The sequence below is a fragment of the Phoca vitulina genome, unplaced genomic scaffold, assembly GCF_004348235.1.
Source record: "Phoca vitulina isolate PV1807 unplaced genomic scaffold, GSC_HSeal_1.0 scaffold5, whole genome shotgun sequence".
Lineage (NCBI taxonomy): Eukaryota > Metazoa > Chordata > Mammalia > Carnivora > Phocidae > Phoca > Phoca vitulina.
The window spans coordinates 449,535-462,955 of record NW_022589708.1 but is presented as its reverse complement, the minus strand read 5'-3'; the positions used below and the strand labels follow the sequence as shown (position 1 = coordinate 462,955).

The window sequence follows — 13,421 nt, the reverse complement described above, 5'->3', positions numbered from 1 at the left end:
GTCCCCTCCTGGGAGCTGTCCCACCTGTCCCCTCCTGGAGCTGTCCCTGCCTGCAGGCTCGGCGCCTGGAACCCTCTCCTTCTCCTTGTCCACCGAACAATGGCTGCCTGGAGCCCCTGGCTTGGCCAAGCAGGGCCCTTGAAGCCCTCCAGCAGGGAGAGCCCTGCCACCCCGCAAAACCACTACACCTGGAATGGGTGGGGCAAGGGCAGTTTGGGAGACAAGGCTCAGCAAGAGGAGCTGCCTGACTGCCCTGTGCGCTGTGGCCGGTCGTGGCTCCCGGGGTGGCAGCCCTGCCCACTGGGACAAGGTCTCTCTGCGTGCAGGTCACCTGCCACCCCTCGAGCGGCCCGTGTCAGCTGAAGGTGAAGAGCAGCACCTGCTACTGTTGTGAGCTCTACAGCTGCTGGAGGTGAGGGCGGCCCCTGCTCCCGGCCCCGGCCCTGGGCCCGCACGCCGCCGCCTCCCCTGTGAGGAAGGGGTGTGGGGAGAGACCCAGGCTCGGTGAGGGGGTGCGGGATGGGGGAGGCCGTGGCCTCCGGCCCCTCGTCGTGGCTCTGTAGAAGCCGTGAGCTGGATATGAGCGTCCGGTTTCTCAGGGACGTCTCCCGGGTTGGCTGGGGCCTGGCTGGGGCGGCGGCGGCGGGGCTCCCTTCCCCTGGCCTGGCTGGCTGCTGAGAACACGGCGCCCTGGCCGGCTCTGGAATGCTCCTCTCCCGTCCTCTGTGGACAGCGGAGGGCTGGCTTCTCTGACACGGGCTGAGAGGACCTGCCCAGGCTGCGGGCAGCCTCACAGCGCTGTGGGGCCTCCCCCAAACAAGAGCTCCATCCCACTTCCAAGCCCAGACGGGAGAAGCAGCATGCGTGTGCGTCACGGCTGCCGGCCCCCCGCCGCGACCCCCGTGCACAGAGCCCCGCAGGCCCGTGTTGGGAAGGCCGGGATGAGGGGGCTCGCCCTCCCGTGTTCATGGCTCAGCCATGAGTCCTGCTTGCTCTGAGGGGACTCAGTCATCACCCTTCTGCCTGGGTCTGGGTTTGGGGAGCAGGCCTGGGTGGTCCTTCCTGCTCAGAGGCCTGGGCTCTTTCCCCAGAGGGATTTCCAGATGCCCTGTGGACAGCCTCGCCCCCACGGCCCCAGGGTGCATCTGGGCTGGTTCCCGGGGGGTGGCCTCCCCCACACCAACAAGGCCCGCGGGGTCTTCACAGCAGAGACCACAGCTCGCCGGATTCGGTGCACGGGCTCGAGCGCCCGCACGCTGCGCCCTGCCTGGCTGGCCTGTCACCCCCTTGCGGTCGTGGGTGACAGTTGCCTCTCCTCGGGCAGCACGGAGCCCCCGCTCACCTACTATGAGTTCGTGGGCGTGCGTGGCTGCCAGGACGTGCTTCACCTCTATCGGCTGCTCTGGGCCTCGGCAGTGCTGAACGTGCTGGGCGTGCTCCTGGGCATCCTCACGGCAGCTGTCCTGGGGGCCTTCAAGGACATGGTGAGTCGGGCCCGGGTGCTGGCCCTCCAGACGGCTCGGGGCTCGGGGCCCACGTCCGCTGGGGTGGGCAGGGTGGGCCTCCTTATCCTCACCTACAAATGGGGGAGTAGAGGCTCGTGAAGACAGCCCGCAGGGTGTTAGCGACACGGCAAGCCTTCACCGGCTGTTCACACGAGCGGTTCCTCTGAGGCGCGGGCTGCCCCAAACCGCTGGAGACGCGGGAGGAGCGACCGACCTGCTCCCCACCGTCTGTTCACCCCACCCCCTTACCCCCGCTGCACAGGGAACCCCTGAGCCTCCTGTCTTGGAGCCAGGGCTTCAGTCCACATTTGCCCAAATTAGGGGTGATCCCGTGAACGGGGGCTTTAGGGCTGGGCGCCCGGCAGAGGCGGGGGCTGCCAGCTGCGGCTCCCGTTGAGCCTCCCCGCGGGCAGCGCCCTCCGCCCGCTTCTCTCTGTACGTCTGCGCCGGGAGCAGCTCGCCCTTGTCCTGTCTTCTCCCTGTACCTGCTTGTTCTAGACTTCCTGCGCAGCACACACAACGCCTCCTGAAGCCGGTCGCCGACTCCGGAGAGCGCACGGCACCCACTTGAGTTGGGAAAGGCCAGTGTGACCACACATGCACACCAGGCCCCCACAGGCCACACCCAAACTGGCGTCCGGGCTGGCGCTTCCTGAGTGCTCTGGAGACTTTGGTCATTGGCCAATTTTAGGAGCCAAGTCCACAGTAAAATTGCTGGATGGTTCAGAATGAAGTGACGTCCAGAAGGGCCACCAGTCAGCAAAGGCCACAGAGCCGTGTCAAAGCTCTGGGGTACTGTAAGAAAGAAGGAAGGTTATTCCTTAAAATTTTACACCTACTGAGTAGTCTTGTAAGTTTAATGGATTTTATAATTTAAAGATTATCTTTAGGCCCCCAGGGCTGCCACCAGATGCTTGCCCCGAGGAGGGCGCAGGGAGGCAGAGTGTGAGGACTGGGGTCTGCAGGAGGGTCTCCGGGGGCGGCGTGGCCTCGGGAACGTGGCAGTGCGTTTAACCCAGTCTGTGTGGGGAAGGTACCTCGAGAAATGTGGGCGGCGAGTCCTCAGGCATGCGGCTGGGCCCCGGGCGAGTCAGGGCCAGATGGGCAGGTGCAGGGAGAGGCCTGAGCCAGGCGGGGCTCCCAGCGTCCCCAGCAGAGCGGGGCTGCCCAAGCCGACACGTTTTGCTCCCTCATGGGAGACCCCAACCCTGCTCATCCTCCAAACCCCAAAATGGCACAAACACAAAGTCAGGCCCAGCAGGGCCCTCTCCAGCCCACAACACCCCGCCACCAGCCCTGCATGGCCCAACCCCCAGGCCGCGGGATACAGCCTGAGGGATGCTCCCCCACAAATCCGGTCTCAGGTCTTGAGATGCTCTGCACGCCCCTCTGTGTGCATGGCTCTAGTCCCCCAGGATAGCTTGTAGCTCAGCCCAGCGCACACAGTAGGTGCTTGGCAGGGTGTGGTCATGAACACGGCAGGCGAGTTGTGGGCCCCCAGGTTCCCGTTCTTTCTTAGAGTCCTTAGTTGGCTCTTGGGGTATGCAGAGGCAGCCCGGTGCGGGGGGGCGGTCAGGAGGTGACAGGTGCATTAGCAGAGCCCCTCCCTCCGAGGGTGTGCTGGTGGGGGCAGATGTGGGTGTGTTCTCCGCTTCCTTTGCTGCCCGCCCCCCTGCTGGTCCCCTCCCATCCCCACCCCTCAGGACCCTGCCTCCACTTACCTTCAGTGGGCAGCCACGAGTTTTCAGATACTCCCCCTCTGCTACCGAGGCCCCTCCCCGACGTGGCAGGGCCTGCCCCGTGGTGTCGGTGGGGGGGGAATCCAGGTCTGTCCGTGCAGGGAGGCACCTCAGTCTGGAAGCCCCCAAGCCTCCCTCTGGGGAGGGCTCCAGCCCACAGCCCCCTCTGGGGGCGACAGGCGGAAGGCCCAAGTCCTGGAGTCACTTGGTGAGCTCACAAGAGCGGGGCCCAGAGAGGCTGGGTGCTTTGGTGTTATGTGCACTTCTCCAGAAATCCCTGCGACCAGGGGGCGCAGCCCTGTGCTGTGGTGTCTGGGACAGCACACGTGGGCATCAGACCCCCTACTGCCACACCCGGCTGAGAGACACCCCGTAACAGACGCCCCTGGAGGGCAGGAACCAGTGGTGGGGTTTTAAGACTTATTTATTTATTTTGGGGGGAGGGGCAGAGGGAGACAATCCCAAGCACACCTCCTGCTGAGCGTGGAGCCTGATGGGGGGCTCGATCCCACACCCCCGCGATCATGACCTGAGCCAAAATCCAGAGACGGACGCTTAACCTACTGAGCCACCCAGTCACCACAGAACCAGCAGTTTTCTTGCTTTTTCAAACAAAACACCAAAGAGATCCTGGCCTAACCCGGCACGGTGGCGAGTCCCGAGACAAAGAGAAAAATAAAAAACAAAAATAAGCCCTGCTTTGAGGGGTTTAGTTCTGGCCCGAGAGGCGTCAAAGGAGGGTGGCGGGAGGACAGGGCTCCGCAGGCCGTTGGCTTGCAGCCCAGGTGGCCGGCCGACGCGTGTCCATTCTCGCGACAGGTCCCCCCGTCCCAGCTGGCCTACGGCCCGTCCGCTCCGCCTCAGATCCTCTACAACCCCGCCCAGCAGGTCCTGGCCTACGCGGGCTTCTGCCCGGCGCCCGCGACCCTCCCCACCTGCTCGTCTCACCCTCTGCCTCTCCAGGTAGGCCCAGCGTCACCCAGGGGAGCCGGTGCACTCCCGCCGTGGGTGGCAGTCGCCCAGGACAGCCCTGGTCAGACGGGACACGAATGGGGGCTCAGGTGGAGGGAATGGGGGACCCAGTTCAGTTACAAGTTACCAGAGCCGGCATGGCGAGGGTCTTGGGGACAGTGTGAGGGAAGCCTGGCAGACGACTCCAGGCCCCTCCACATTTCTGGTCTCCTTTGCTCCATGTGGCCCTGGCGACCTGGCCTTTGGTGTCGTCCTGACCTTGCGCCTTTTCTGACCCAAGCCAGGGTACCGCAGAAGTTCCCTTCAGAGTCCCGGCCAGCCGCCTGGGGCCTGTGAGCAGTTCTTTAGGGGGAACTGTGGGAGCTTGCCCTCCAGCCTTACCCACAGCAGTGGCCGCCTCATAGGGCAAACCCAGTAGGACACTCGGGCCTGGGGGCTCTTGTGGGGAGGGGGCTGTTTGGCGGGGCTGAGACCTCGTTCCCGGGGTGGTACTTGCCTCCAGTCCTGGGCTTGGCTTCTCTGTCTCCGCACAACACCACATACAGCTCGGAGGAGCCCACACACCAGCCCGGCTGCTGCCGTGAGGTGTCCGTGAGGTCCAGAGAGGCCTCCCCTGTCCAGCAGCACGAGTGGCTGGGAGCAGGTGTGGGAGGCTCTCTGGAGCCCAGGACACGGGGCACAGCATGCGAAGGAAGGCTGTCACCTGCAGCCAGCCAGGGGAGGGCCGGCTGGGCGTGAGCTGAGTGGGCACAGGCCTCCCGGTCTGGTGCTGTCTCCACTCACCTTGAAAATGAGCCTAGTGGCTGAGCCACCTGGTGTAGGTGGGGCATTCGAATTCTCAGAGGGTACCCGACCCAGAAGTCTACCCGAAGTCTCCGCAAGGCTGTGCAAGGGACGCCTCCCCCTTCCCAGGAAGCGTCGGCCAGGTAGCCACTCAGCAGGTCCTGAGTGGGCACCAGGTCCTGGTCCCATGGGGTCGACGGGTGTGAGGCGCCCCCAAGCACCCTGTCCTCAAGAGGGTGAGGCCTGGCTCAAGAGTGTCTTCTCTGCCTCTGTGACATGGGAGGAATGACCCCAAGGGTCAAGAAATGAGAGTGTTTGCCCACAAGCCCCGTAGCGCTCACCCCTGAGGACAGGTCATCGCACGTCACTGGGCACAGCCCTCCCTGCCACCCTGGCAGCGACACTCAGCAGCTCCACCTTCCCTGGAGCATCACCCACGTCTGCCTCCAGGCATCCCCCTTGGTCCCCACCACAGTGAGGACCGTGTTCCTCGACCGTGGCCTGTGTCCTGAGGGTTCTGCTCTGTTTCTCATCCCTTTAGTTTGTGGAGCTCAGAGTGTGAGACCCACAGCTGTAGGGAGGCTGGGTCCGTGGCTGGTGGGCCAACTTTGGGGACAAACCCCAGTGCAGAAACGCGGACCTGAGTGCAGGCTGGATTGGCCCAGTTGTCACTCTTCCACTCCGGGGTGGGGGGGGTGTGCCCCCAAGCGCTGGGCCCTCAATCCTGTCAGGGCGCCTGCTCCCATCTGATGCCTCGCAGAAGCTTGGCTGTGAGGACCGGGTGCACCCCAAGCACCAGCCTGACTCGGTCCTTGGAGGCGGGCAGCTACTGGGGGGTCTTCTGAGTCTGGGTCCTAAGCTCCGGGCGGCGCCGGGCAGGCGTCCTGCTCTTGCAGGTCATGATGCGTCTCCTCGGAAGATGTGCCCCTTGTAGGGCATGGGGCGTGGTAGTGGCCTTCATGTGTCAGCCGCGGGGCGGGCGAGCTGGACCGCCCCATTCCATCCTCAGCCGCCGTTGTCCGAACACAGATGCTCCTTCTGTGCCCCCGGGGGGGAGCCTGGGCTTTCCTCCCTGTGCCTCGTCGGCCTCTATCACCAGCGTCATAACGACATACACACCAACAATCAGATTTCGAGGAGATGACTGACTGGGGGGCTCCCTGTGTCTCCTGGGGGGAGAGGGGAACTGATGCTCTGATTCCATGACCAACAGAGAGGGAAAGGGAGTGCCTGAAGCGCTGTCACGGCAGCAAAGTACCCGCCGCGTAATAGCAGGGAGGGGCTAGCAGGTGCGGGCTATTTTGAGCCGTTCATTGAAAGACCTTAAAGGGAACCCACCTTCCCTGCTCCTAGTGGTCACCTGGTCGTGACACACAGGAGGGGCTCGGCGTCATGATGTGTGCGAACAAAGATGGAAGCAGAGGTTTGGCTGCATCCTAGAACCAAGCAGTGTCTTGTCTGCTTTCCTGATGGGGCCTCTGTGTGAGCAGAGCTGTCCCAGTGAGGCCCCGTCCACCAGACGTTTTCCTCATGATTCACAGCAGTTTTCTTTGCGGTCCGTGGTGGTTTAGTCTATAGTCCATGGTGGTTTAGTCCATGGTCTGTGGTGGTTTCGTCTGTGGTCTGTGGTGGTTTACTCTGTGGTCTGTGATAGTTTACTCCATGGTCTGTGGTGGTTTACTCTGTGGTCTGTGGTGGTTTACTCTGTGGTCTGTGGTGGTTTAGTCCATGGTTCAAAGTGGTTTAGTCTGTGGTCTGTGGTGGTTTAGTCTGTGGTTTGTGGTAGTTTAGTTCATGGTTCATGGTAGTTTAGTCTGTGGTCTGTGGTGGTTTAGTCTGTGGTTCGTGGTGGTTTACTCTGTGGTCTGTGGTGGTTTAGTCTGTGGTTCATGGTGGTTTACTCTGTGGTCTGTGGTGGTTTAGTCTGTGGTTCATGGTGGTTTACTCCATGGTCTGTGGTGGTTTACTCTGTGGTCTGTAGTGGTTTAGTCCATGGTTCAAGGTGGTTTAGTCTGTGGTTTGTGGTGGTTTACCCCATGGTCTGTGGTGGTTTAGTCTGTGGTTCATGGTGGTTTACTCCATGGTCTCTCAGCTGCTCGTTTCCAGTGGAGAGCTAGTGGACACGTGCATGGTAAAGACTGGGAGCTCCCAGCAGACCAGAGAGAATGTTCTCTAGAAGTTTGGTTTGTTCCCCATGGTCAGAAGGGAGAAACAGAAGTGGGTAGAGCCCCAGCCATTGGATTCTGAAGCCCATGCTGACAACTCTGAGTAGGGCAGTATTCTTGGGTTCAGCTATGGCTTATGAGGAAATTCCTCTTTCAGAATGCTAAGGCCCTGGGGTCCCTGGCCTCCTTGGTGGGGAGGGGTCCAGGAGGAGCCCCAGAGAACAGATGCACTGGCCTCTCAGGGGCCCTGGACACCTGGCAGGTGGAGAGCAAAGGGACCACAGCACCACTGGGAGATCAGAGCTCATAAACACACTGTATTTCACAGAGGGGACTGTTTGATTTAATTATTTATTTATTTAGGCTTTTAAGTTTTTTATTTTAAAAAATAAACAGCCAGGAATAATTTATTTTTCCTGTGGAAAAATTATCATGACTTATTCGAGATTTAATTGCAGCAGGATAAAGTGAGCTTTTGTATGGTTCAGGTACAACACATCTTTGCAAAGCTAAATAAGCTGAACGCTGAACCTTTTACATTAACTGAGTTAAATTTTCACATTACCAGTTGTTTTTATGGCTTATATAATCACTTAACAATTTTTCAAAAATCATTTAAAATGACTGAAAAAAAAAGGTCTCCAATATCTATGAAATAAGTAAAATATCAGTTAGAATTAGAACACTTCTTCAAGAAAATGGTTAATGGCTTAATTGTTACTGTCTACTCTTATCAGATGAGTTGAGAAAATGAATTCACTTGGAATTTTTGCTTCAGTTTTTCTAGTAAATACTGTACTACTTATTTACTGTGTTTAAACCTTAAGCTCAAACCCCATATCTTAATAATCCAGAGTTGAAGGCTTTCCACCCTGACACTGGATAGCAGAGCTTCCTGAGGCTATTAAGATGGGCCACCATCAGTAACTGCTTTAACCTTAACTGAGCAGGCTTAGCAATCAATCCCATTCCAGGGATGCTTGGGTGGCTCAGTCGGTTGAGCGTCTGCCTTCAGCTCAGGTCATGATCTCAGGGTCCCGGGACCGAGCCCCACATCGGGCTCCCCGCTCAGTGGCCAGTCTGCTTCTCCCTCTGCCTCTGTGACCTCTTTTGCTCTCATTCTCTCTAATAAATAAATATCTTAAAAAAAAAGTCAATTCCATTCCACCTGCACATTCATTCTGATTTGCAACAATGATAACACAAGACCTGGACGAAAAGATTATGAGAAAACGGACAAGAAATACCCTAAAAGTTACCATCTTCCTCTTGCAGAAAACCAGGGAGTCTGTTTCTTTAAGTGAGAAAAAACCCGCACAGATTCAGTTCCCCTATGCAGCCCTTGCTTATTCCATTTTTTATTTCAATTTTAGATAAAAATGGATATAGGGCTACATGGAAAATTAACATCAACATCTAGAGAATCATAAATCAAGACAAGATGATGAGAAATAAGCATGTCTGTTTTCTTCCAGAACTCTTTTACAACTCTGCTTTCTTGGAAGGGAATTCATGAGCTGTGATACTTGAGGAGATTTTCATCTGTAGGTTTGAGGATTTTCTTATCTGCCATATTCACCACCCATCCAGGGCAAGACCAAAGAAAATCTGCCTTGGATCCTTTCAAGTACTAAGCATTTTGAAGAGTTCATCTTTAGTGATATCAGGTAAAATATAGCCATACTTCTTGGCAAGTTCAAGTCTTGCTTCAGGAAATTTGGCAGGATCGGCCAGGTAAACACAATTCTTTGCATCAGTATAATACGGTACCAGTGCTTCAGGCGGAAGCATTCGTTTTGGAATGGGTTGTCTGTGCAGAAAGAATGGAATGGGTTTACACAGAATTTCTAGACTTCTTGGGTCATGGAAGGCCGTAGTAACAACACCACCATTTTTCTCAGTTGCAGCAATGGCTAGTTCTGAAGCCAACTGCACTTCAATATTAACTTTTGCCTTAAAGGTGTCAGCACCCTCCTCTACCAGCTGGACACCATAATCCCTTTTAGGTGGCTGGATGGTCACACCTCTTCCACTGACCAGCTGAGTTAAGTCAATAGGTTGAGTAGGATCCACTCGACCTAAATCAATAGGATACTTCAATCTATTGAGACTCAAAGGCTGATACTGGCGTCTGAAGCTACGACCTTCATTAAACCCGTATTTTGGGATTCGAATGTAAAATGGAGTCTGGCCTCCCTCAAAGCCTAGTCTGGGCCGGGTTCCTCTCTGACGCTCTCCTTCATGGCCTCGGCCACATTTTCTACCTCTTCTCCAACCTCTTCGCCGTCTTTCTGGTTTCCTGGAGCCTGGATTCGGCTTTGGGTTGGCCAAGCTCACATGGGGCAGGGCCCGGAGCAGGTCCAGGGCCCTTGCCCCACTGCCCTGCATGGGACCGGTCATTACATGCGGAGCCAAGACCATCCAAGGGCGCCCGGGGTGGCCTCCTGCTTTAATTATTTAAATATTGCTTTTAAGTAGGCATTTTTAACCATTAGAACTTAAGGGGAAAAATTTTAAGAGGTTTGTTGGCAGGTGGAGAAAAACTGGAAATTTTATTGATTTAAAAATGGGCCATATCCAACATTTTTCTTCTCAGAATCACTTTTACTTGAGTCTATGTGTGTTAGTCAGGGTTCCCCAGGGAAATAGAGCCCATAGGATGTGTGCGCATATATAGATGAGACAGATATTGCTCAAGAGAGACAGAGAGACTGAGAGACAGAGACAGAGACAGACAGAGACAGAGACAGAGTGACAGAGAGACAGAGAGATGTAGACAGAGAGACAAGACAGAGAGACAGAGACAGAGAGACAGAGAGACAGAAAGATGTAGACAGAGAGACAAGACAGAGAGACAGAGACAGAGACAGAGACAGACAGAGACAGAGACAGAGTGACAGAGAGACAGAGAGATGTAGACAGAGAGACAGACAGAAAGACAGAGAGACAGACAGAGAGACAGTGACAGAGAGACTGAGAGACAGAGACAGAGACAGACAGAGACAGAGAGATGTAGACAGAGAGACAAGACAGAGAGACAGAGACTGAGAGACAGAGAGACAGAGACAGAGAGACAGACAGAGAGACAAGACAGAGAGACAGAGACTGAGAGACAGAGAGACAGAGACAAAGAGACAGACAGAGAGACAGACAGAGAGACAAGACAGAGAGGCGGAGACAGAGAGACAGAGACAGAGAGACAGACAGTGACAGAGACAGACAGACAGACAGAACCCAGGACCTCCAAGCGGGACAGACGCAGGCTGCAGACCAGGGAAGAACGGATCTTGCAGGCTCAGTCACCCAGAGGCAGAGTCCCTCTTTCCTGGGAACTCACTCTTTTCCTCTTAAGACCTTCAAATGACTGGGTGGATTAATATGTCAATCGCATCTAGAAAACACTTTCACAGCAACATCCAGTGGGCACCAAGGCCTGGCCGAGTGGACACATAAAATTAACCATTGAGCTATATTGAAAATGTTGATGTCTTAGTTTTTCCTGAAAATAGGAAGTGCTGGGTGAACCCAGAGGCCCCCCCCCCCGATGCTCTGGGCAGCCTCTTCCTTGGACATGTTTGTACTTCGGGGCAAGACGCATGCACAGCGGGTGCACGGCTGGGAAGCCAGCAATTCCGAGAATGGGCACCTCTGCAGGGGTGCAGCTGCAGAGTGCGTGCAGAGGAGACCCCTCGGACCACATGGGGCCCTCCTCTGGCCTCACTGATATACTCTGATCAGGAGCCTGGGTTGGGTGGGGGCCCTGGGTGTGGAGGGAGCCCGGGCCCCACGAGGGCTCTTTCTGGGGTGCTGGTGGTGCTTGGCATGCTGTCGTGCTCCATGGGGGCTGCGTGTGGGGCCGGCCCCTCCGCGGACTGAGGACACCTTTCTGTTCCCTTGCAGCGTGGCGGCCGCTTCCCAGCCTCGACTCCCGGGGACCCCCCTCTGTCCGAGGATGCACAGCCTCCCAACGCCCCACCTCTCTGTGCTCCAGCCCACTTCCTCCCAGGGGAGAAGCCTCCCCCCTACACTCCATGACGCACGGGGGTCAACTGAAAATTAGTTTAGTTTTGGTTTCTTAAAAAACAAAGCAGCCTCTACAAACCCTGCTTCTGTGGCCTACCTCCTAGAGACATGAGGGGAATGTTCCTGAAGTCTGTGCCCTCTTTCCCCTCCTGGGCACCTCTGTGGGCAGAGAGGCCAAGACCAGGGGTGGGGACAGAGCCCCAGGCGACCGAGGCCCCAGGCAGCACCTCGGCTCAGCTGCCTGGCCCAGAGTGGAAGCCAGACACCAAATAGATCCAGAATTCCCACCTGGAGCCTCCTTGCTCTCGTATTCTGTTATCACTTACTAAACAAAATTTGCTTTCTTACTATCTCCCTAATTAGCTCATTATTATTATTTTGCAAAGGGAATATGGCCCCGTGTGAGGATATTTTAAGATGTGTTGTATGCTTACATATTTATAAGTGTGTCCCCATGAAGCTCAGGGGTTCCATGCTCAATGCCGTGCTCTCTCTGCATGCCCTTGATGGGGATGAAAAGACGCTTTGGCTCAAATATCAAATGCTGCTTGTAAGGCGTGTGCGTTCACTGAGGTCTGTGTGTGCTTTCTTTCCAAATCTGCCGTCACACCTGCCAAAAGACTTGCTGCCTGAGGCTACATGCTTCCTATTCAAGGCGTCTGGGCTACCAGCTGCCATCTTTCGTGGATTATTCTAGAGGCTGTCCAATCTGCTAAACAGGGAGCCCCATATGGGGCCCCCCTTGCCTGCAGAGCAGATACCTCTAAGACCCAATCTCTCTGCTCCACGTGACCACCGGGGTGGCTGCCTCCTGAGGCCCTTCAGCCAGAGCCCGGGTGCAGCTCTGCCTCCTGCAGACCAATGGCCGCTGACCAGGACACGCCTGGTGCGGCAGGTGCGCACCCACCTGGGCGGTGATCAAATCCTGGCTGCGTGACAGGCCAGAGTCCTAAATTACAGTCCGGGCTCACTGGGGAAAAGAGATGAGCAGGGGTGGGGAGGGGAGGGAAGGTGGGGAGGGGAGGGGTGGGGAGAAGTGGGAGAGGAGAACAGTAAGAGAGACTGGGAAGGAGACGCGGTCTCCTGCTCCCCCTGCTGGTCTAGCACAGCGCTCCCCGCGCGGCGCAGAAACACCGCCCCGTCTCCTGAGCACGCGGAAAGCTTTCTCCAGAGGGTGAGCACACAGGCTCCCACGACGAGGCCGTACCTGGGCTAGAGGCCACACGGCGGGTCAGGGGAGCACCCGGCTAACTGACCCTAGAAGGCAAGGAAGCCGAAGGCCTGCCCTCTGGTCCGCGAGCCGCCTTCAGTTACTAGGGTGGGAGCGAGGTACGTCTGGACTCCGGAGCCCTGACCGGGTCACACCGGGCCAGCCTGGCCGGCGCATGACTTCCTCCTTGCAGACGGAGGGGGTGCCCACCCTCTGGGTTTGCACACGGCAGACAACACGCTGTGTCCTTCAGAGGAAACGCCTCCTACTGGCGCAGGGCTGGGAACAGGGAGCGCCACGGCGGCTCCTACAGCGGGCTCGGCGTCTGAGGAGGGCGCGCCGGAGCGGGGGCCCGGGCACCTCGGTGTGCGGCTCATGCGCCTGGGGGCCCCCAGCAATCACCTCAGCTGCCTGGAGCTTAGGAACCAGCACAGTTTGGCCGAGTCAGGAGGTTCTGGCGATCCGAGGGGTCGGATGCGTTTCGTGAGCTTACCGTCGTGTGGGGGCCTGGACAGGGAAGGAAGGCCGGCTCCATGGCCTCCAGAGTGCGCCCCAAGCACCGCTGGCCTGCAGGGAGCGAAGTGCCAGGGCTGGGGCTCCCAGGCTGGGGCTCCCTCCTCATCAGGACCCGGCCCGCCTGGAAGAGCCGCTGAGCAGCACATCAGCCTGTGCCGGCTGGAACCGCGCCACCAGCCCCGGAAAGCAGCCGGGCGCCAAGACATAAGGACAGCTTTTGACCTCCTCACTCAACCCGGGGTCAGAGCCACGCAGTAGTGTCCGTGTTTCCCAAGATCGTTCACACCAACGTCACCCAAAGCCACTTCTATCTGCCCTGGGAGCCCAAGAGCTGATAAAAAAATATTAAACTCCCAGGCCAACAATTTTGCTTTTGCCCACAAGAATGTCTTTATCCCTTGCCCCAGCCACAAAGAATGTGAACAATTCAACTCCCAGCCTGGTGGTGGCTCCAGGCACCCCCCCCAGTCCCCAGGACAGCTCCCCACACTGCACACTGCACGTGACC

At 57.4% G+C, this 13,421-nt stretch overlaps 2 protein-coding genes across 2 annotated transcripts in view; one reads left to right on the top strand and one right to left on the bottom strand.

The window, feature by feature from the left end:
* Positions 1-4,725, top strand: part of TMEM255B (transmembrane protein 255B) — a 27,949-nt gene extending 23,224 nt beyond the window's left edge. The window contains exons 5-7 of the mRNA XM_032402523.1: positions 327-412; positions 1,325-1,484; positions 4,064-4,725. Of these exons, the coding sequence (XP_032258414.1) occupies positions 327-412; positions 1,325-1,484; positions 4,064-4,552 (735 nt within the window). The 3' untranslated portion in view covers positions 4,553-4,725. The remainder of the gene's footprint in view (positions 1-326; positions 413-1,324; positions 1,485-4,063) is intronic.
* Positions 4,726-8,265: 3,540 nt separating this feature from the next.
* LOC116631437 (39S ribosomal protein L15, mitochondrial-like) lies at positions 8,266-9,925 on the bottom strand. Its single transcript, XM_032402558.1, has one exon. The coding sequence runs from the start codon at positions 9,583-9,585 to the stop codon at positions 8,788-8,790; it is 798 nt and encodes a 265-aa protein (XP_032258449.1). The 5' UTR covers positions 9,586-9,925; the 3' UTR covers positions 8,266-8,787.
* Between the last annotated feature and the right edge of the window lie 3,496 nt (positions 9,926-13,421).